Source organism: Osmerus eperlanus, chromosome 5 (assembly GCF_963692335.1).
Source record: "Osmerus eperlanus chromosome 5, fOsmEpe2.1, whole genome shotgun sequence".
NCBI classification, from domain to species: domain Eukaryota; kingdom Metazoa; phylum Chordata; class Actinopteri; order Osmeriformes; family Osmeridae; genus Osmerus; species Osmerus eperlanus.
The window spans coordinates 11240164-11264138 of record NC_085022.1 but is presented as its reverse complement, the minus strand read 5'-3'; the positions used below and the strand labels follow the sequence as shown (position 1 = coordinate 11264138).

At 41.4% G+C, this 23975-nt stretch overlaps 4 protein-coding genes across 4 annotated transcripts; all 4 read left to right on the top strand.

The window, feature by feature from the left end:
* The first annotated feature begins 1376 nt into the window (after positions 1 to 1376).
* kti12 (KTI12 chromatin associated homolog) lies at positions 1377 to 4645 on the top strand. Its single transcript, XM_062461606.1, has 9 exons — positions 1377 to 1633; positions 1741 to 1792; positions 1928 to 1980; positions 2084 to 2139; positions 2334 to 2413; positions 2497 to 2656; positions 2894 to 2956; positions 3080 to 3151; positions 3823 to 4645. The coding sequence occupies exons 1-9, from the start codon at positions 1483 to 1485 to the stop codon at positions 3961 to 3963; spliced, it is 828 nt and encodes a 275-aa protein (XP_062317590.1). The 5' UTR covers positions 1377 to 1482; the 3' UTR covers positions 3964 to 4645.
* A 1279-nt stretch (positions 4646 to 5924) lies between these two features.
* Positions 5925 to 11301, top strand: si:dkey-24l11.2 (uncharacterized protein LOC100034462 homolog). The gene is made up of 12 exons (XM_062461603.1): positions 5925 to 6109; positions 6379 to 7023; positions 7153 to 7212; positions 7298 to 7350; positions 7433 to 7577; positions 8719 to 9068; positions 9188 to 9416; positions 9541 to 9658; positions 9777 to 9897; positions 10002 to 10113; positions 10283 to 10395; positions 10508 to 11301. The coding sequence occupies exons 1-12, from the start codon at positions 6095 to 6097 to the stop codon at positions 10575 to 10577; spliced, it is 2031 nt and encodes a 676-aa protein (XP_062317587.1). The 5' UTR covers positions 5925 to 6094; the 3' UTR covers positions 10578 to 11301.
* An 899-nt stretch (positions 11302 to 12200) lies between these two features.
* ch25hl1.1 (cholesterol 25-hydroxylase like 1, tandem duplicate 1) lies at positions 12201 to 14520 on the top strand. Its single transcript, XM_062461604.1, has one exon. The coding sequence runs from the start codon at positions 13523 to 13525 to the stop codon at positions 14360 to 14362; it is 840 nt and encodes a 279-aa protein (XP_062317588.1). The 5' UTR covers positions 12201 to 13522; the 3' UTR covers positions 14363 to 14520.
* A 2290-nt stretch (positions 14521 to 16810) lies between these two features.
* tspan3a (tetraspanin 3a) lies at positions 16811 to 23430 on the top strand. Its single transcript, XM_062461602.1, has 7 exons — positions 16811 to 16993; positions 17732 to 17923; positions 20995 to 21069; positions 21190 to 21291; positions 22086 to 22238; positions 22339 to 22422; positions 22815 to 23430. The coding sequence occupies exons 1-7, from the start codon at positions 16931 to 16933 to the stop codon at positions 22905 to 22907; spliced, it is 762 nt and encodes a 253-aa protein (XP_062317586.1). The 5' UTR covers positions 16811 to 16930; the 3' UTR covers positions 22908 to 23430.
* Positions 23431 to 23975: the final 545 nt, after the last annotated feature.

Below are 23975 nucleotides of genomic sequence, written 5' to 3'. Positions count from 1 at the left end.
TTATAATTAAACTTAGTCTTTCCGTTAGTGAAGAGGCGGACTAAAACCGTTTCTACAACAAATTTGTAATTCAATTAAACAGGTTGGTCCGGATTTGAGCGTTGGCGAAACTGAATTTTTATTTTATAAAAAAATATATATATTGCTCAAAGTACAAAGTATACAGATAATGGTACATAGGTCAGTATACAACTGTATAAACAACTGAAATAAGAAAAATAAAAAAGATTGCCAGGGGTATTACAAAATATTAAATGAGGTCCATATATTTAACGTTCTTAAGTGGGATTTAGAAAGTAAAGACATGTAATTTGCAAACTCACAAAGGAAAGGTATAATATACGGTTTCTTATTGCTGAATTTACATTTGTGAATGTGAAATTTTGCCATTAAGATCAATACATTTATTACAAAGTGTTAATATTTTTCTTTCAGATTTTTGTGGAAACAAAATATCAAATTTTCCTACATCATTACAGATATGATCAACTATAAATCTGCTGAAGTTTTGCCAGAATGCTTGGGTGTGTAAGCAGTGCCAGAAGAGGTGCAGGACAGTCTCAGAGTGATCATCGCAGAAGCAACATTTCACATTTATGTCTCTTTTATACTTAACCATATAATGATTAGCAGGGTAGTATCTGTGTAAAATTCTAAATGAAACCTCCTTCACCTTGTTCAGAATAAGGTACTTGTGAGGAACCATCCAGACTTTTCTCCAATCAACATTATCAACCAATTGGTTCCAATATGAGATGACATGTGGAACAGACACAATGTTTTTCTGAAACAAAGCATGTCCTTACTACTGTGAGGATGTTGAGAGAAACACGCTTTTCCAACTGGCGAATCGGCTGGATCGGGAAGGGAGGCAAAAGTATTTAACTCAGACGCTGATTTACATGTTACTGTTTAGCTGAAATATGAATTGTAAAAACTTACAGCAATGGCGGTCAAAGGATTCTGTTCGTCCTGTTTATCACGGCGCCCCCAAATCAGCATCTGAATTAAAATATGACGAGAAATGGGCAGTGTAGTTGCTGAAAATGTGAGTATTTTATTGATGAAACGGCTAATTTGTAAATTTGCTCCGACTTCTCGATAACCTAGGTAAATAAACACTCCACGACGATTTACAAAAAACCGTTGCGCCACCTAATCTTCTGGCGGTGAATTGTTTTCAGCACCCACAGCCTACGGAGAACCATAAACGCAGTCTATCCGTGCGTATCCGTGCGCCCGCCCATCCGTAAACTGGGCGGCCTTAACCAGAATTCAATGTTTCAAGTCAGCCGGCTGCACCACTGCATGAAGTACGTCCATGTCGAACGCACCTATTCTCTGGTTTCAGGCTACATTTCACGTGATTCAAAAACACTTCCTACTTCCGATCACACTTCTTCCGTTTTAGGTCAGAGTCAGACTGCTAGCTGCATGTTGTTTCACACTCAATACTACACAAATTAGCCTACATGAGACAACATGCCACTTATCATACTGTGTGGTTTCCCTTGTAGTGGGAAAACACGAAGGGCAGTAGAATTAAAAGAATATTTTGAAAAGAACACAGAAAGAAAAGTTCATGTTGTAGGAGATGGAACGTTGGGCATCGAGAGAAATGCCATGTATGCAGGTAATGTTTTGATACCAATGAGCTTCCATATGGGGCAGTTAATATTTTGTAGCATTAGTCTGATATGCTTGTGCAGTCATCATACCCCTGGTTGACACGTTTAACAGATTCACAGAGTGAGAAAAGTGTGAGAGGAGCTTTAAGAGCTGAGGTGGAGCGGTGAGTTAATTAGTTTAAAATTCTGCTACACAAACTATGTATGAGATGTATGAGATTTATGGCATTACAAAGTTGTTTCTGAATTAGTTTTCTTGACAGGCTTGTTAATGTCATCGTGTTCATTTATGTTAATAGGAAGGTCAGTAAGGATGATATTGTCATTCTGGATTCATTGAATTACATAAAAGGTAACAACATATTTCATAGTTAAAACACACTTTAAGTGTGAAATGTGTTTCACTTTGACAGTACTTTAGTTCAAATGTACTGTTCCACCTGTTCATCCTTTAGGTTACAGATATGAACTTTTCTGTCTTATTAAACACACACAGACGCCTCACTGTCTGGTGAGTACAGATGCATTCCTACAGCATTATGATATTTACAAAAAGGGGTATAGTAGTTACAGGGTCTTGCAGAAGTAAACCCCTTTTAAAGCATTGTATTATTAATATTTCCAATCAGTGTTTGCACAACACATATAGCCTATTCAAAATGTTGTGTACTGTAGATTATTAGTGATTCATTTTATGCATCGTAGGTGTACTGTTTGACATCAGCGGAAGTGAGTTCGGCATGGAATACACACAGGGATGTTGATGAGCAGTACACTCAGGAGATGTAAGTATGTTGTGGTTCATTTGTCTCACTCAGAGTTATGATGTAGTGTATGTATGATGTAGATTTATCTTTTGTTTTTGCAGCTTGGATGCATTAGTTTTGAGGTTTGAAGCACCAGACTCCAGAAACAGATGGGACAGCCCACTTTTCACTATTCAGAAAGAAGACACACTTCAGTTTGAAGCCATCTCAGATGCCATCCTCAAAAGAAAACCCCCGCCCCCTAACCAGTCGACACAGAGTGTGAGAAATGGATCACTTTGGTATTCTCGATCACTCTTTCTCTTCTCTTTCTGTCTTTTTCATTCTCACTCGCAATCAAATAAAAAACAATAGGCGACTATATATCTTTTCATATTCAATTTCAACTGGGTCAAATCATCTGTGCTGATTGTTAACTATGGTTGATGTATGATGCACATGGCTTAATATGGCCCCTTTTATATTCAATTATATATTTATTTTGTCTGTAAATTACAGCAACCACTGTCATCAACAAACTTTTTGTATGAGCTGGACAAGGTCACACAAGATGTATTGATGGTGAGGATTTCTATCCAAAAGTGTCCCTGATTTTCCTTTTGAATCCATTTGTTCAGAATTTCTGTGTAGTCTTGAATTGCTCTTTTAACCCCAGCAATCTGATGACATATTTCTGTTTTTCAGGCTATTCTGAACTCACAGAAGACAAGTGTTCCTGGGGATGTCATTGCAGTACCAGGTGCTACAGAAAAGATATCCTTTACTGATGGCATTCCAGTAATTGATGTAATCCATTTATAGTTGTTCACCTACAAGGCTATAGATAGAAAAGCCAACCAAATATAACTGTTCAGTTATTGGCCATGTTTAAATGTATTGCCACCATTTGACTAACCCTATGTCTGAAACTGACTTGAGTTAGCCAGCCTACATTAAATGACCAAACTTCTTAGAATACTTTGCCATGGGTAGTGGATGAATGTATGTGCATCAAAGACCATGGCCGTGGGAACTAGGGGTGCTGAGGGTGCTGCAGCACCCCCTGCTGAGGGTGCTGCAGCACCCCCTGCTGACAGCACGATCCACCACGCGGCCCCGCAACATTAAGCACCCCCCTGATAAAATATGTTCGCGTGGCTATGTCAAAGACCATCATTAAGTTCATTCCAGATAGCAGCAGATCAATGGAATCGTCTGAAAGGGCTTGCCTTCAAGCGTGTGGGATGTTGGAAAGGAGAATTTAGTTTGACTGGCTTGGCAGGAGACAACCAATGGAACCGGATGCTTTGTTCCTCTGGCTCACTTTAAACTTCCCTTTTTGATATTGTTGTTTGATGTAGCAACATGTCATTATAATGATCACATACTGTATTTTTCAGCTCAGAATGATTTTCTCTGGTGTTTCCTTTAACTTGATTTCAAACATAGAACTCACTCGAAGTCTCAACATGGTGGAACTTCGGAAGCTACGTCGCCAGTTCATCAGTTACACCAAAACACACCCGACAGAGAACATTGGACACATTGCTAACATGTTTGTACAGTATCTAAACAAAAGTATTCATTGATGTCTCAACAGAAAAGCCTTTTGTTCAGAGTGAGACATATAGCTTCTGTCTGTGTTTTTCTTTATACTGTCTGAGACAAATACATTTGTTTTTTAGGCACATATCTTCATCGATACTGTTGCATGATTCAATATTGCTCTGTAGTTCTTTTGTTTCTTTCCTTATTTATATAGATATTTGAACAATGGTTTTGGAGCCTCTGAACTAAGAAGCTTCAGCTCCAGTACATCCAGTGCGCACGTTTACATTTAAATTGGCTTTATTCTGCTCCTTTCAGTCCATGTGTTGAATGGCAGTTTTTTTCCACAGGCCCCTGTCCTGACTTCAAAAAGCAATATCAGCTTTTCATGTGTTAAACCTCAGTTCAAAATATTTAACATTGTAATAAGAAGGATTTGTTACGGCTTGTGAATTCAGTGCCTAGGTTTTCTGTTCAAATGCACCAGAACTGCAAGACCCATTGAGCTTCTGTATGAGTGCAGTTGTTACTCATGGAATCCTGTACTTATTGTCAACTGTCAGTAGTTTCTTTTGTCTTTGGATGTCCTTAAGGCTTGAAGGAATCAACCTTTATGCTCCATCAACCTTTCCGACGAAACAGATGATGATGGAAATGTCTTTCTGAGTGCGCTGACACTTGTAGGGGTTTTCCATTTCCTGTTCAATAAATCCTTTACTAAAAGCAAGGGTATCTGAATGTGAAGTATAGACAAGACAACAGAGTGGCTGGTTGCCCTTATAGTATGTCTAAATTAACTTGGATATATTTTAGGTGTTTATTATTGAAGAAGTCTCTTATTCTACCCTATTGCTGTGAAAGTACCAAGTCAATGAAGTCAGTTGCCAAGTACAAGACCAAATCAAAATATTTTTTACATATGTAAAGTGCAGGTGTCTGACACTCAAGCTGAGCATCTCAAAGGACTGGACAAAGAATACAGGAATAAAGGGCGGTTAAATAGTATCACAATATGGGAGGGGGGTGACGATCAACATAACTTTGCAAGCACAGAAAGAAGACGCGGCGCATTCATGGTGCTCGATAGCTTTTGTTTAGTCTTTAGATAGGGCTCCTAGATATGGCCTTGACGTTCTTCCTATTTTCCTCGTTAAAGGTTGCATGGCATTATACACTTTGGTAAAATTGTGATCTCTGACCTACAATCTAGTGTCGCAGATTTCATATTTGCATCTTACAAAGAACGATATTATGGCTATGCAGGCAAAAGCAAGCTTTAGCAAACAGCATAATGACAGTTTATCAATGCTTCCAGCAACATAATTCATAGATAGGCATAATTCTCTCCTGGACATCAAACATTGTTTATTATATTCAGAACATTCAAAACAGTATAAAAGTAATATAATCATTATTATTTGTAATCTTTATTATTGTTAATCAGTGCTACAGTGGTTAATGACAGACCTCTTCATTACCAATGAAGTTGGAAGTTTGACAAGAGCCTGCAAGTTAATTTGTTAAGTAATTCCTTCAGAATTTTACTTTAAGCTTTTAATCTTGATTTCAAAACAAGAAAAGACCCTTTGAGCCGTATGAACAGACTGTTGCATAAGAAACTGTAAGAATGCATAATATAGGCTATCAATTAACTTTGTGCAATGAATTATACAGTGTACACACTATGCTTCTCTATTGCATATGCACAGCTATTAGATTTGTGTTTCCAATGAGACATTTGTCTGATAAGCCAAATGCTTTAAACCATTGTGAATTTTTCTTTCGCATTGTTTCCTGCTGCGAATAAAAGTAAGTAAAGGAACAGTTGATTCCATAGCAGTTGATCCATTTATTGTTTTGTAGTAGGCTAATAATTTCCATTATGGCCAAGAGGGATGATCTGAAGCGTCTCTGAGGAGGAAAAAGGTTGTTTTAGACATAATGTAGTAGATCCTTGCAGTGTCCTTTTCCTCCACAGCAACAGGGGGCGTACGCACAAACTTTCCCGGTCTGAAACCAATAAACAAACACCACAGTTTCACCACGCACGTAATCAGTCAGGTGTTTTATCGTACTTTAGCCTTCTAGGCTATTACTATATTTCACAACGTGTAACACATTTTAATCGTTTTCGCATGCGACTTTATACGAAATTATTAGGAACAGTCCACCATGAGCAACTTTGAGGTAGGCTACGTGTGCCACTGATGTTGCTTTCAACGGCCATTGTGTCAAAGCAGCAGTCTTATAGCTGCGTCCTACTAAAGTGTCGACGTGAAGTGATGTTTCTATACCAATGGCTTAGGCCATTGGTATAGAAACCAACCACATGAAAAGTCAGCTTGCTGTGTAGCAAAAAGATAACACACTTCATGTTCAAATACCGGTAACGTAATTGTGGATGTTATTTGTAAAATATATAGTTGGAAACGTTGTTATTTGTACATTGTACACAGGCATCGGCATTGGACAACCATGGGTTATCGGCTTCCTTGTCTCATAAGGAGAAAGAGAACCAGGGTCAGACAGACCCAGCCCGTGGTGGCCCTCAACCGGCTTGCAGGTTCTTTGCACAGGGACGGCACTGTAATTTTGGGAGTAAGTGTCGCTTCCTCCATCAAAAGAGAGATGTTAGATCTGCCAAGGGTGAATTAGAAAACGGTACAAATAGACAAACAGATCAGGGAAGCCCGATTGTGGAGGTCACCCAGGCCAAGGGGTCTAGCTCTGGAGAAGTAGGTCACAGGCCTGGGTCAGCCAAACATGATAGAGCTAACCGCCGGCCCTGTCGATATTTCCTCTCTGGCTTCTGTTCCATGGAGGATAAGTGCCGTTTCTGGCATCCGGAGCATTTCTCACAGTTTGAGATCCAGTCTGTACAAGGATATGTAGCCAGAGCCAGGCCAAGCCTACCTTCTCCTTGTACCCCTCATGAAGTCAGACTCAGTGATCTGACAGACCATCTTTCCAAACAACTGCGGGACACTGAGATTAAGCAGATGACGAAGCGTTTTCCCAAAGAACAGCTCATTGTCCAGGAACGGGGCGACGGCCAAGTTACTTTCTACAGGTTTTCAATTGAGGCCACAGATCCAGACTGGGTAATAATGGAATTTCCCTAATGCTTCCCAAAGCAACTTAAACTTAAATGTTCTTTCTTTTTAACCCTTTTGTAAAACTTGGCTGACCAAGTTTCGGCCTTTGTCAAACTGTCGAACTATGTTTCACAGCCTTTTGACCTCAAAGAAGTTGATGTTATGGTCAGCTTCCCAGAGAAATATCCTCAAGAGGTATACACACATTTCTACCTCATCATTACTTGTCATAATCTTGTGCAAAAGTCAATTAAAGACAGATTTGATAATCTTTTCATAGATTTTCACCATAGATATACCCCAGGACCAGGATTTGCCTTCAATTATGGGACAGTAGGTGGAACTAATGCAGGAACACTGTTATTACACACAACTTTGATGTCAGTTCTGTTACATTTGTTTTGTGTCCATACAGGCATGTGCAGCGGGCCTCCCTGGAGTGGCTGCAGGCTAAGCAGGCCACCAATCAGCTGATGGGGAAAGTGGAGCTGCTCTTCCGGCCGTTCCTTCGTTGGTTGGACCGGAGCTTAGAGAGACTGTTTACAGAGGGAGCCAGGCTGGTGAGACACCTCTACTCTAGCAAACATAAAGTATTACTTAAAGGCAGGATAGGCAAGTTCTTTCAGACGTAGCCATTTTAGCTCGAATTTGAAAGGATACATATCCCACCCCCTCCTTGAAAGCCACACCCCCAAAACACATGAACGCCTGCCTGACTACTGCCAGGAGGTAGGTAGGTAGACAGACAAGTAGCCCGTCCAATTATTGCATTCGGTCTGAATGCCGTCCAATCATTAGTTTTGGTCTGACTTTAATTATTAGTCTTGTTGATTACAGTCCTGCGATGCCCACTGATATTGAATTGATTTAATTTGACTGTCAAACCTTTAAATGTATTGATTGGATGTGAAGTTTATTTAGGTAAATATGACACAAAGTGCTTCTCAACAACATTACCTACCTTGCCTTTAAAGGTCCCATGAGATGAAATGTTCACTTTAGGAGGTTATTTAACATTAATATGAGTTCCCCTAGCCTGCCTTTGGTCCCCCAGTGGCTAGAAATTCGATAGGTGTAAACCAAGCCCTGTGTATTCTTCTCCGCCTTTGAGAAAATGAAAGCTGAAACTCGGTTTTGAAAATCGTCTCCTTATGTCGTCATAAGGAGGAAGGTTACCTCCCCTTTCTCTGCTTTGCCCGCACAGAGAATTTGGCCCACCAATGAGAAAATGACCTACGACCGTGCGATCGCGATATTGGTTTTTCCTCAAGACATCATGGCTTGCAAAGACCGAAGCATGGCAGTTAGCCCTGCCTCTTTCTTCCTCAGAGCATTTAAAGCTACAGACACAGAAACGGCACGTCCTGAGGAAAGCTCATTGTGGGACTGCTCGTAGTGGCTGTAATTTTGCACCAATCCTGAATTTCGGGAAAGAGACTTCAGATACAGTATTAGGGTACCACTAAGGCCTATATAAAAGCATCCAAAAACAGCATGTCATGGGATCTTTAAGTGTAGTGTGCTCTAATGGAGCAAATGTAGTAACATTGTACGCAGCAAGTGGCTGGCTTGTGCTTCACTCCCAATACTTTCCATGATGGATTTATGTTTATGATGACCTCATGGATTCTTTGCACTACCATCTGTCATTTTTATACTCAAGGGTGATTTCGAACATTTGTCTTCTTTGAATCTCTGTAGCTGAAAAAAAACCTTGATGTTGCAAGAGCAGGCCTGGAGTTTGTGCCCTTCCAGCAGCTTCAGGCAGCGGTGTGCAAGGAGCAGGGCGGCAGTGACACTGCTGACCCTGTCACTTGTACTGTAACTGCTGAGGAGGGAGAGGAGAAGGAGGGGACTGAGGAAGAGGGGGTCCAAGATGACCCTGGATGTGATGACCAGGAGGAGGAGGAGGAAGGTGGTGGCCCAGTGGAGAACATCAAAACCAGTAATCCTCGGAGAGGCACTGAGGTCAAGCTGCTGGGTCTGACGCTGGGGGAGCAGACAGCCACTGTGGTTGCCAGACAGATCACCTTGTGTCTGCAGTGCAACAGGTGAGACCAGCCTTTCCCCACTGATGCAACAGTGCACATTCATCCTCTTACCTGATGATTTTATCCACTGGCGTATGTGTACAAGCATATCTGACTACCCTGGTCTGTGTTATTGTCAGGTGTAAGGTAATGGCAGATCTAACCTTGAGTGCAAAGAGCCCCTGCACGGCCCAGTGTGAGAGATGCAGCTCGGGGATCAGCGCTGCGTTCAGACCCAGCATGCTGCACCATTACAGTGACGTGCTAGGATACCTGGACCTGAGCAACGCTGTTCCTGTGGACCTGATCCTCCAGGACTGTGCACTCATCGTGGGCTGCCTTAGCTGCTCCCAGGAGGGCCCTCTGGAGGTGAGCTAGCTTACATGTTACAAATTACAAATACTAATTACAATACTAATTGTTTATGTGAGATCAACTGAAAAACATGCATTTTTGAAGGACCTTAATGTGTTGAAATATTTTATCTTCTCAGAACCTTTCGTATGGTCAGAGTATGGCCATCAACTGCCAGCACTGCCACAGCAAACTGAGCATCTTAGTTGACAGTACAAGGTTCCAGTACATTCCACCATGTTCTAAGGACAAATTAGGTCAGAGCACACTTGATAGTGGCCCATTGATGGTTAACCTGAGAGTATTCTGGTTTATCTCCTCTGTCCAAATATATGGTATCAGAAGGCTGGTATGCTTGTTGTCTGCTGTTCGCAGGGCAGGGCAACACTTCACTGAACTATCGGCAGAGTATAAGAGATCCTGCAGTACAGCTGGGAAAACCACTGCCTGGAAAGGGATCCTGCAAACACTACAAACAGAGTCATCGATGGCTAAGGTCCGGGCTGCTGTTTTCTATTGCAGCACTGGTTGTGTTTGAAGGATTCTTTGCGTTTTTAAAGGGAAATGGGTTCCAGCTGACACTTCTGCGTGGGTTGCCAGGTTCCCATGCTGCGGTCGGGCCTACCCCTGTGATGTGTGCCATGATGAAGACCAGGATCACCTCATGGAGCTGGCTAGCAGGATGATCTGTGGCCACTGTGCCAAAGAACAGGTTAGGCAAATAAAGCAGTGTTGTAAGGGGTCATGTTACTGTCAAGGTCTCTAACCACTCCCATTATGTTCTCATTCATGAACTTGTGTAATGTACTGGATCTGCCCTATGAGCTGCCTATGGGCAGAGATAGCCTGAGTTTGAACTTCCTTGAATCTGTCCTTTGCAGCCATACAGCAATGGGAAGCCCTGTGTGTGCTGTGGAGGCATGATGACCAGAGGGGCCTGCACCAGCTACTGGGAGGGAGGACTGGGCTGCAGGAACAAAATTAAGATGAACAGGTACTGTGTCATAAACGGACAAGCACACATGCAAGGCTTCCACGCACAAGCTTGGCACGTTTACACAATCTAAATGTTAAGAATTTGAACTGTCCCATTTTTTTATTCACAGGAATGATCGGCATAAATACGCAAACATAAGCAAAACGGTGTCACGGAAAGCAGCAAGTGAGAAGAAGTAACAGTAGTTCAAATGAAGGCAGAGATTCTCCAATCAATCAATACATTTTATAGTCATTGCAAAACTGTACAATTAAATTCAGTTGATTTGACTCAAGAGCTACAGTACATACAAACATTTGAAGGCTTCTGCTATTAAATTCCATAGGATTATTAGGGTTCCAAGCAAGGCCCCTTGTCTTAAGTCTCTTAAATGATGGTAACGATTTGTTTAAAGGTTTTGGAGTAATTGTTTTTGGACAAATAACTCAACAAATAAATGATTATCAAATCAAAGAAAAATACATATATAAATTGAATATGCTAAACTATAAACTACACTGTGGAGAATACCCCAAAGATGTAATCATATAATATATAAGAGCTTTGACTATTTTGTTTCTAATATACACAACAACAAATTAAACATGCAACAATTCTTCTGATGTCATCTGTTGAAATAAATTAGACTCCAATATTGGGATTAATCATGAAACACATCACATGTTGTTTTGATATATTTGGAAAGTGTAAAGTTCAAGGACATGGCTAAAGACATAAATGGTTATAGATCAAACTTACATGAATTAGGTACCTGTAACTTGTACTTCATGTGAAATACCTTTGACTTCTGCAATCTCAGCTTTATCTCTTTTTCAAGTACATAATAATAATAATACATTTTATTTGGAGGCGCCTTTCAAGTCACCCAAGGTCACCTTACAATAGAAGAATACAGGATAAAAGCATGAAAGATAGAAACAACATTAAAACAGAACATAAACATAAAAACAAGTGAAGTGCACAGGGTCCAGTTATAGAGAGTATGCCAGTTTGAACAGGTGAGTTTTGAGTTGAGATTTGAATGATGTGATGGAGTCTGATTGTCTTATGTGTGGGGGGAGGGAGTTCCAGAGCTTGGGTGCTGAGCAGGTGAAGGCTCGGGCACCCATAGTACTGAGACGTGACGTGGGAATGGTTAGCAGTCCAGAAAACGATGAGCGGAAGGTGTGGGAGGGAGTATATTTGTGAAGGAGGTCGCAGAGGTAAGTGGGGGCTAGATTGTGGAGAGCTTTATAGGTGAGGAGAAGGTTTTTGTAGTCAATGCGGTATTGTACAGGGAGCCAGTGAAGTTGGATGAGTACAGGAGTAATGTGGTCCGATGATTTGGTACAGGTGATGATCCGGGCGGCCGAGTTCTGAATGATTTGCAGTCTGTTGATGAGTTTGGTGGGGAGTCCGGTGAGGAGGGCATTGCAGTAGTCGATGCAGGATGTGACAAATGAGTGGACCAGGATTTCGGTGTTGGACTGGGTCAGTGATGGGCGCAGTCTGGAGATGTTGCGGAGGTGGAAGAATGCAGTCCGGGTGATGTTTTGAATATGGGGTGCAAATGAAAGGGTGCTGTCCAGAATGACGCCGAGGCTCTTGATTTGGGCGGAGAAGGGTACAGGGAATCCGTCGACGATGATGGGTGGAGCTGGGGTGTGTTGCGATTTGGTGATGATGGATTTGGAGCCGATGAGTAGGGCCTCAGTTTTATTGCCGTTTAGCTTTTGGAAGTTCCTGCTCATCCAGCTCTGGATGTCATCAAGGCAGGTGATGAGGGAAGAAGGAGGGATGGCAGCGGTCGGTTTAGAGGAGATGTAGACCTCGTCGGCGTAGCAATGAAAATGGACCCCATGGTGACGGAGGAGTGTACCCAGGGGGAGGAGGTAAATGGTGAAAAGAAGGGGACCCAAGACTGACCCCTGGGGCACTCCCAGTGAAACACCCGAACACCCAGACTTGTGGTTCCTTAGTTGCACGAATTGTTGGCGGTCAGTGAGGTATGATGTGAACCAGGAGAGTGCAGCACCAGTGATTCCAATGCCAGCCAGGCGGTCCAGGAAGAGAGGTGCGAGATGGTATCAAATGCTGCGCTGAGGTCGAGGACGATGAGAATGGTAAGGAGTCCGGAGTCAGCTGCACGGAGGAGGTCGTTGGTGATTTTGACCAGGGCTGTTTCAGTGCTATGTTTTGGACGGAAGCCGGATTGGAAGGGTTCATGGAGGTTGTTTGTGTCAAGGTGGGACTGTAATTGTGCGGCAACCACTCTTTCAAGTGTTTTGGAAATGAAGGGAAGGTTGGAGATGGGCCGGTAATGGTTAAGGACAGCTGGGTCAGCGCCAGGTTTTTTCAGGATGGGTGTGATGGCAGCCAGTTTGAGAGTGGGGGGTACAGTACCAGTGGTGAGGGAGGAGTTAATTAACATATACACATTCAGTCCTCTTGCAGGACTAGCAATTGCCCTGGTTGGCCAGAAGTTCAATGATAAGAATGTACAGTACTCCACCCTAACAGTAGGTCCTAAAGGCGGTGGGGCTCACAAAAGTTTTCAGAAAAACATAAAATGTTGCACATTCCTTTATTCCAAAACTCATGCTCTCAAATCAGTTTACACAGACATTATGTTATTGAGCAAGTATGATTGTTAAGATAAATACACAAAGCAGAAGTCTCTGTTTTGTGAGCATGCACTTCCTACAGAAACATGGTAATGAAATTGAGAAAAACTTTTGAAAGTGCATAAATGAATGATGAAAAGTGATCATCTCCACAGACAGGATGCAATATATATAGGTAGCTGAGACAACCAGATTTGACCTCACCCAATTTCTTTTTTTCATCTACTTTGTTTCTCTGTACACATTGTATTTCATTTGTCTACTAATCACCTAGTACTTACTCTGGCCAAGTATGGGGACTGTGCGACCGGAGCCTATTGGGGCTGTTTGATAAATCTTTTGGGTGTATACTTGTATGGATTTGGTTAATCTTTTAGAAAAGACTTATTGTTGAAAGTAGGTCTGGCTGAGGAAAACACTACGGCTGTCTCATTGCTCTGTTTGACCAAAGTCCTTTACTCAGCACTATATAAGGGAAGGACTTTTAACCACGGCATTCAGATGCATCCAGAACCAACAAGATGAGGAACAGCAGTGAGATGCCACTACAGTTTCCTACCTTTAGGTCCACAGACAGGCTTCTGCAGCCTGTTTGGGACTACTTACTCCTCCATCACTTTCCTGTCATCTCCTCTCCTTTCTTTGTGGTCATGATTGCCTTCTCCAGCTACCTCTTCTTCAGTGTTCCATTTGCTATGCTGGACCTCCTTGGAGAAAAGGTACCCTTTTTTCACAGCTACAAGATCCAGCAAGAGCGAACTCCAACAACGAGAATGATGGCTAAGAGCCTCCTGAGGTGTGTGTACAACCACCTGGTGTTTGTCCTCCCTGCGGTGCTGATTAACCAATGCATTATGCCTCCACCCCTGCTGCCAATTGATGCTCCAACTGTATTGGAGCTCTTCGTTGATGGACTTGGTGCACTTCTTTTGTTTGACACACAGTACTTCATCTGGCATGTCGTACATCATAAGAATCCTCACCTGTATCGCTGGGTTCATGCCATCCACCATGAGTATATGGCCCCCTTCGCCTGGTCCACTCAGCAGCTTAGTGCTGCCGAACTGATGGCTGTCGGATTCTGGAGCAACCTAGACCCAATCCTGCTTAAATGCCACCCTCTTACCAGCTGGATTGTCACTGTCTTCAGCATCTGGTTGTCAGTGGAAGACCACATAGGTTATGACTTACCATGGAGCCTTCACCACCTGGTGCCATTTGGTTTGTTCGGAGGTGCACCTGCTCATGACATGCATCACCAAAAGCCAAACAGTAACTTTGCACCTTTCTTCAGCCATTGGGACAAATTGTTTGGGACAGCCATACTCCCAGGAAGGGAAACTCAGAAAAAACTCAAGTAAATATTGTTCCAAATGTAATGTATTAATGTAACGACTGTAAATAATGCATTATTTCAAAATGTTCTAAGTATTACTTGTTACCAACTAAATAAAAATATATTTTCTTACAAATTCTTTTATACATTTTTTTTAAGTCAATATAGATGCTGTACATCATCAAAAACATTATTTACGGTATTTTAAAGCAGATGTAACCATTTTGGAATGAACGTTATTAGGTGTGTTTGACATGGACTGACTTCATGCAGCGCTGCAGCCGGCTGACTTGAAACAGTGAATTCTGGTTATACTTTTTGTCCGACTTGAGACGGCGCCGAGACTAGGTCACTGTGACGTAGCCATCAAAGTACCGTGAGATCGATTTGAGAACTGCCGGCTGTGTAGCCGAGCGCATTTTCTCAAGAGCAACTGCAAGGGTTCTAATGACGACACAGCTATTTCATGATTGGCCAGACTCACACACGACAACTTTGACACGTGTTTTGTAATTATTCTGACACCGTCAGTTTTGCCAACGCTCAAATCCGGACCAAACAGTTTAATTGAATTAAAAATGTGTTGAAGAAAGGGTTTTAGTCCGCCTCTTCACTAACGGAAAGACAATTTGACACACTGAGATCTGCTACACTCACACCACATTTTCTAGTATAAAATGCAATTTACCTGCCTTCATCTTTGCCTATTATACAGCCATCTTCCTTGTCTTTCTGGATGCAAAGTCTTTTATAAAGTATTTGAAGTCAATTTGTTTAGCCATTTCACACTCAATGGTGATTGAGCCTCTCCTGGCTCATTGTGGAGCGCAAGTCATTTTTAGTCGTTGTTCTAGCTCGATCGGCAAAGCTAGCTAAATTGAATAAGCCAATGTTACTATTATAATGATGATGAGTGTTGCTTTACTATTACTAGCTTACAGTTATTGTTAATGCCATCATTGTGGTTTTAACTGGCATAACGTTACATAGACCATAACAATATTGTGTTTATCAGACATGATTTATTCATCTTCGTCTTTGCTCCAGAAGACGTCAACAATCTATATTGACGCCTTAACATGCCACGATATCATTTATTAAAGGCTATAATTACAGTTGTCGTGTGTGAGTCTGGCCAATCATGAAATAGCTGTGTCGTCATTAGAACCCTTGCAGTTGCTCTTGAGAAAATGCGCTCGGCTACACAGCCGGCAGTTCTCGAATCGATCTCACGGTCCTTTGATGGCTACGTCACAGTGACCTAGCCTCGGCGCCGTCTCAAGTCGGACAAAAAGTCTAACCAGAATTCACTGTTTCAAGTCAGCCGGCTGCAGCGCTGCATGAAGTCAGTTCATGTCGAACGCACCTAATGTTATGGGTGAGCGAGTTGACTGTAGCAAAATGGCCGCCATGTGCGGACGTTCGACTCCGTTGTCCGGCAACGCGGACGAGACATCTACCCTTTATATATATCTATGCGCTCGGCTACACAGCTGGCAGTTCTCGAATCGATCTCACGGTACTTTGATGGCTACATCACAGTGACCTAGCCTCGGCGCCATCTCAAGTCGGACAAAAAGTCTAACCAGAATTCACTGTTAAGTCAGCCGCCTGCAGCCGGCTGCAGCGCTGCATGAAGTCAGTCCATGTTGAACGCCCCTTTTGTAACCGTCTGTGATCTGACGTAGATCGGTCGCTGTGATGTTGATCGGTCGGGTTTTGGCTCCGCCTATACAAAACCTGAGCTGAAAACGGAAGATAAACTGTTAAACAGTCTAACGCACCGTTACTCCACATTTCAGTGCGGCAAAGTTTTTTCTTCTTCTTTGCACATGCTTTCAGGAACTAATTTCACACATATTATGTAGGCTACTGAGAAAGAAATCATGGAATTTGCTTTACAGCATCTTTAATATCTGTTGAATGCTTAACTTCAAGTGATTCAATGTAAAGAAATATAAAAAGGACATCGATTCCAACTGTAGCTTCTGTGGTGAGCATCCAGAAACTGTCTCACATTTGTTTTGGTACTGAAGTGTAAAGAAATGTTGGCAAGATACTTGCAGATTTGTGGTGGACCATATTCTTGCTCATTTTGTATTGTTATGGGAGAATGTGTTGTTTGGTTTCCATGCTTATAAAAATAAGGAAAAACAAATTTATCTTGTTAATTTTGTGTTATTGATGGCCAAATATCACATTAATCGATGCAAATATAGGCTACTGATAGAAAACCTCTCTTTCTGATCTTTTACAAAGAATTTGAGTTATACATTCAAACCATATTGTACTCCTTTAATGAGAAAGCTGTCAAAGCTGTCAAAGCTGCATTCTTATGTGTGTTTGTATACTCTCTAATTGATTGTATTTCTGCCTTTATGCAATAAAAAAACAAAACAAAAAAAATATTTTAGTTGGTGCGCAGGGGACGATGCGCTCAAAACCAGGTCACCTGACTTTCTCCGGCTCTGTTGCTGCTGTGATGTTGCGGTGGCGTTTCAACAACAGTGAGGCATGGGTTACGACAGGTAGACTATAGCCGGACATTTACCAAATCACATATTACTGATTCGAAATAATATCTGTCTTAATCATGGGACAGTGTGGAATCACCTCATCGAAGACGGTGCTGGTCTTTCTCAATCTTATATTTTGGGTAAGCTTAAAAGGGATCTCTGCCGAGTGCGCAACTGGGCCGAGTGGACTATGAAGGCTAGGCAGGCTATACGAGTTCCCACGTCATGTCATGAATCGCACCAGATGTACGCTAGCTAGCTAGCTAGCTCTCTATGTCGTATCGTTTTTAACCCTAACCGCAACTCAACATACTGTATTATGCTAGCTACATTCCACATCATAGTATTGGTGTTGTATAAATTGATAAATAAGTTCAGTTACTTGAGCTGAGTGGGGTTGAGTTAGGTTAATGAAAGAGATCCCCTGAGATTTAAGGCCACCTTGCAGTTGCACTGTTGACCGTATCGCGGTTTAGTTTATAAACGTCAAAGCAAACAGATTAGAAAATGTTGAGCTCCTGGGGAACGATTTGATCTATTTAAACTCAAACCTCACTATAACCCATGCTTTGTCACATTTGAGCCTGGTCTTAAGAATGCTGTCCGAAGATCTTCCAGTAAGCCATGGCATGACCTATATCTAAATATATCACATTGCCTTGACTAAAAAAGTAAACGAGATTCAATTCAGGGTAGTTCACTTTAATTGGGTGGTTGTAGTATTTGCCAGTTCGTGATCTTAACCATATTTAAATACATTGTTATTATTATTGTGTAGTTATGTGTCCACCAACTCTTTAATCAAATGTGCAGTGGTAAATTTCATTTTTCAGAATGTGCTTTATGTTCCAACACTGCTGTTTCATTTCTCCCCATAGGCTGCTGCTGGAATCCTGTGCTATATTGGGGCCTATGTGTTTATCACATACGATGACTACGACCATTTCTTCGAGGACGTGTATACCCTTATTCCGGCTGTGGTTATAATTGCAGTTGGAGCTCTCCTTTTCATCATCGGCCTTATAGGTTGCTGTGCCACCGTACGAGAGAGTCGCTGTGGGCTAGCTACGGTCAGTAGATTATTGCCCCACGTTATGTACTATAAATTCATCTTCAATACTCTAGCCCTTCTTGATGGAAAATACTAATTAGGTTGATTTGAAATGAACAATTTGAATCCTTCTAGAAAAAAAGACTATTGCTTGGATTTGTGCAGGGAATGCTCGACTTTTCCCTACTGAACACCTTCAATCAATCAACAAATGTCTTATTTATAGAGCATTATTAAAAACAACTATAATTGACCAATGTGCGGTATCTTCGGGTCATTGTGACCCTTCAGTCATTGTGACCCCCCCACGTGTTGCGACAATTTTACCTCATACAAAAATAAAGTGAGGCATTTTCTTTTAACCGTCGGGCTGTCTCACACCCCCCACAGCGTGAAGGTTAAAAGAAAATGCTTTTTATTTGTTTTTGTATTGGGTAAAGTTGTCGCAGCACAACGATGGGTCGTTGTGAATCTTCGGGTCATTGTGACCCGAAGGCAGCACAAGGGTTAAAACATCGGTTGTCATCAAATGCACATAGACAAGCACAGGTGACACATGAGAAAACATATACAGTTAGGTCCATAAGTATTTGGACATTGACACAATTTTCATCATTTTGGCTCTGTATACCACCACAATGGATTTGAAATGAAACAATCAAGATGTGCTTTAAGTGCAGACTTTCAGCTTTAATTTCAGGGTATTTACATCCAAATCAGGTGAACGGTGTAGGAATTACAATACATTTTATATGTGGCCCCCCCCTTTTTAAGGGACCAAAAGTAATTGGACAATTGGCTGCTCAGCTGTTCCATGGTCAGGTGTATGTTATTCCCTCATGGGAGTTCGTTATTTCATTGACAAGGAGCAGATAAAAGGTCTAGAGTTCATTTCAAGTATGGTATTTGTGTTTGGAATCTGTTGCTGTCAACTCTCAATATGAAGTCCAAAGAGCTGTCACCATCAGTGAAGCAAGCCATCGTTAGGCTGAAAAATCAAAACAAACCTATCAGAGAGATAGCAAAAACATTAGGTGTGGCCAAATCAACTGTTTGGTACATTCTTAAAAAGAACGCACTAGTGAGCTCAGCAACACCAAAAGACCCGGAAGACCACGGAAAACAACTGTGGTGGATGACAGAAGAATTCTTTCCCTGGTGAAGAAAAACCCCTTCACAACAGTTGGCCAGATCAAGAACACTCTCCAGGAGGTAGGCGTATCTGTGTCAAAGTCAAAAATTAAGAGAAGACTTCACCAGAGTAAATACAAAGGGTTCACCACAAGATGTAAACCATTGGTGAGTCTCAAAAACAGGAAGACCAGATTAGAGTTTGCCAAAAAACATCTAAAAGAGCCTGTACAGTTCTGGAACAACATCCTATGGACAGATGAGACCAAGATCAACTTGTACCAGAATGATGGGAAGAGAAGAGTATGGAGAAGGGAAGGAACTGCTCATGATCCAAAGCATACCACCTCATCAGTGAAGCATGGTGGAGGTAGTGTTATGGCGTGGGCATGTATGGCTGCCAATGGAACTGGTTCCCTTGTATTTATCGATGATGTGACTGCTGACAAAAGCAGTAGGATGAATTCTGAAGTGTTTCAGGCAATATTATCTGCTCAGATTCAGCCAAATGCTTCAGAACTCATAGGACGGCGCTTCACAGTGCAGATGGACAATGACCCGAAGCATACTGCGAAAGCAACCAAAGAGTTTTTTAAGGCAAAGAAGTGGAATGTTCTGCAATGGCCAAGTCAATCACCTGACCTAAATCCAATTGAGCATGCATTTCACTTGCTAAAGACAAAACTGAAGGGAAAATGCCCCAAGAACAAGCAGGAACTGAAGACAGTTGCAGTAGAGGCCTGGCAGAGCATCACCAGGGACGAAACCCAGCGTCTGGTGATGTCTATGGGTTCCAGACTTCAGGCTGTCATTGACTGCAAAGGATTTGCAACCAAGTATTAAAAGTGACAATTAGATTTATGATTATGTTAGTTTGTCCAATTATTTTTGGTCCCTTAACCCTTGTGTTATCTTCGGGTCGTTCTGACCCATCAGTCATTGTGACCCACCGTCGTATTGCGACAACTTTACCGCATACAAAAACAAAGTGAAGCATTTTCTTTTAACCGTTGGGCTGTCTCAGACCCCCCACATTGCGAAGGTTAAAATAAAATTATTTTTATTTGTTTTTGTATTGGGTAAAATTGGGTAAACACAACGATGGTTCGTTATGAACCTTTGGGTCATGTGACCCGAAGGCAGCACGAGGGTTAAAAAGGGGGGTGGCACATATAAAATGTGTTGTAATTCCTACACCGTTCACCTGATTTGGATGTAAATACCCTGAAATTAAAGCTGAAAGTCTGCACTTAAAGCACATCTTGATTGTTTCATTTCAAATCCATTGTGGTGGTATACAGAGCCAAAATGATGAAAATTGTGTCAATGTCCAAATACTTATGGACCTAACTGTACATCACATATTGTAGGCCAGATCAAATAGAAATGTTTTAGCTTAGTTTAAAATGGGTAGTGTGAGGGCAGTTCTAATTTGGATAGGCAGGCTGTTCCAGATTTTAGGAGCACCTGCAAAAACCCAATCACCCCTAGACTCCCTAGACTTAGGAACATCTAAAGGGCTTTGATCGGCAGATTTAAGAGCTCTCATGGGGTGGTGCTCTATCAGCAGGTCAGAGAGGTATGATGGTGCTAAGCGGTTTTGTGATTCAAAAACCAGTAAGAGCACTTCAAAAAAAATCTATAGCGACCTAGGAGTCAGTGTAGATACTGTAGGACGGGTGATATGCTCACACTTTCAGGTCCCTGTTAAAACTCTAGCAGCCACATTCTGAACCATCTGAAGGCGAGCTCAAGTATGGCTAACCCCCAGGTACAGAGTTACAGTAGTCAAGCATGGTGAAAGTACAGGCATGGATCACCATTTTGAAGTCCTCAAAAGAAAGAAAATACTTCATTTTCACCAAGGCTCGCAATTGATAAGAACAGGGTTTGACAACTTGATTGACTTTTGTATCCAATTTTCTTCCAGATTATTAATGATTTAGTTTTATTCCACAGTTTGTCATCATTCTCATGTTGGTGTTTGTGACAGAAGTGGCTGTGGTGGTGCTTGGTTATATTTACAGAGCAAAGGTGAGCCAATCAAACACAGGCCCACTTGACCTACTAAAATGTGTATTTACTATGAGGAAGAAGAAAAAAAATGTGAAATTAAAGTTTGACTTAGATTTAACACTGCACTCTTCATTCCAGGTTGAAGATGAAGTCAATACCTCCATCAAGAAGGTATATAGTGAATACAATGGTACAAACTCTGATGCCCCAAGTCGTGCAATTGACTATGTGCAAAGACAGGTAGGAGGAATGTGGAGAATTAGGACAAATTGTCGTTTTCTACCAATTTTGTATACATTTTAAGCATTTTAAATTTCTTAATTTGTTTTTCTTAATTACACCACTGGCACAGTTGTCTAACCGTTTTACAGTGTTTAAGTGATTCATTGTAACTTAAAAACTTTTAAAACATGTATTAATTCACTTCAACAAACAAGTAAGATACCGTATGTCTTCGAATAAACGCCGCCCTCGAATAAATGCAGCACCAAAAAAATCTGAAAACGTTTATTTATTTGGTTAAATTCAACCCCAGTATTTATTACACATGTACATAACTTTCAGTTTGAAAGCTAACGTGTATGAACATTTAGGCATGCTGCTTCAGATTTCTACACAATGTAGAACACCTGTATTTGAGACAGTTGTACTACCAACGCACACCTGATTGATAGCCAATGAGAAAGGGAGTTGCCGCACTCATAGACAAACAAAGAATAGACAAGGAGGTCAGCGGTAGTAAATGAAACCTGCGTTTTTAGCAGCATGATTCATTTGTCACAATGCCAGCAACAAAGTTGTCTATGGCTGCACTGCAGCTACAATTCACGAGATCACCCTTACTAATTAAACGCCGCCCTCGAATAAACGCCGCACCAAAAATTTACGTTATTTAATAAACGCCACAGCGTTTATTTGAAGAAATACGGTACTGCAAAAAGCGTTGGGTGGCAGGCAAATTTCCCACCCTTGTCTTGTAAACATACCTTTGTTGTAACAAATGTTATGTTTGGGGGTGTGTGGGGGCATTTCAGCTCCACTGCTGTGGGATTCACAGTTACTCAGATTGGAGGGATACACGCTGGTTCAATGAGTCCAGAAACAACAGTGTGCCAGTGAGCTGCTGTCAACCTAACATCAAGAACTGCACAGGCTCCCTCACACATCCCGGGGATCTTTACCAGGAGGTTCCACCTGATCTAATACTGGCATATGCTCTTCTGCATGACATAGAAGATGTTTTCTCACACAACTGCGATCAACGTTGTGTTTATCTTGTTTCTGCAGGGATGTGAAGCCTTGGTTACGGACAAATTGAAGGAGATCATGATGTATGTCATCTTGGCTGCATTGATGTTTGCTGCCATTCAGGTACTATCATATTTAATCCTCTTTAATCTCTATCCAGTGTTATTTTACATAATAATAAAAAGATCTGTGTCACTGCTGTATGAAGACATTAGTATATTAAATTGCTGTGTCATTTTGGTATATTTGGTCATGCTGAAGCACCAGTCTGGATTGTAATAGCTAGTTTGTAGTAATTCTGTTAACAGAACATTTGAAACTTGGAAACTGTACTATTCATTATCATTTCCATGTTGTCATTGCTCTGTGTTCAGACCAAAACAGTGAGAGTGCCTAGCAGATTTCTGCAGGAAGGCAGCTTTTTAGATGCCCAGGTGTACTTTTGATGATTCACCTGCGATGTGGTGACCCCTGCATATTCATGGTTTGTTCCCTTTGATGTTCTCCTATCCTAGATGCTGGGGATGCTCTGTTCGTGTGTGGTCCTGTGTCGTAGGGGCCATGATCCCGTCTATGAACTGCTCATTACGGGGGGGACCTATGCATAGAAATGACACATCTTGTTTTCTTCATATACCAAGCTGCAACTCCAAACCTTGTTGGGAGAGGCAGCATGTTATCTACTGTAACATGCTTTCATTATATATTGAGAAGCTGCTTACACAGCTCATATTGTGTAAGAAGCCATTGTTACACTAATGGTGGGTGAAAACTTGATCATGTATTAACATGCTTTATAAGTTGCTGGGGGGGGGGGCTGATCATGATGGTATTCTTGGATTTATCATGTATGTAATATATCTATGGCTTTGCAGTTATTTATACTTAAAACCTATCTGTATTCTGTAGTTATAGATTCTGTGTGAAAAGTTGCCATACACTTCCCAAACTTATTTATATCCATACCCTTAACTAGCAATGTCCCTATTAAGAAACAGTGTAAGAAACATCAGTCTAAAGTTATTAGCCTGTTAAGAATTTAGACATTTCAACATGTACATTTTGAAGAGGCAAACATTGCTTAATAATGTGAATAGACTGGAGAAATGTTTCAAAGTCTTTCATACAGTACTTATGGTGTATTGTCATTTTTTGCACTATGCAGACACCGAGGAGTGTAGCAATTACTATTTTGTTTGTATGGTCTTTGACACAAACTGTATGTTTACGCTCAAACAATTGCTGTCCAAGTGCTTTTGTCAGGGTCAAGCTGCTGTGTGTGTTAAAGTTTGACTTTCCAAGGAGAGAAGTGGAAGGTCAGATTAAGTTATATGTATTACACACTCAGATATTACAGTATTATATATTACACACACTACTGTATAATAATTTAGTGCAACACATTTCCATTCATTAGGTTGGGCTACTGGATGGCACCATTTTCTGCTGCAGTGTAACCACATACTCTGGCAGGACCTGAATAGATCAGTCTACCCTTCCAAACAATTAGGTGACTGCTTACTGTGCACAGAGATCAACTACTGTGTGTGGAGACAGCTGTCTCGTTCTGAGGTTACTACAGTGTACCCCTTGGAGATATTCTACAGTAAGTAGGTAACACAATTAATCATAAATTGAATAGTTGTTTTACTTCATCAAGCAAATTCAAAACTAAA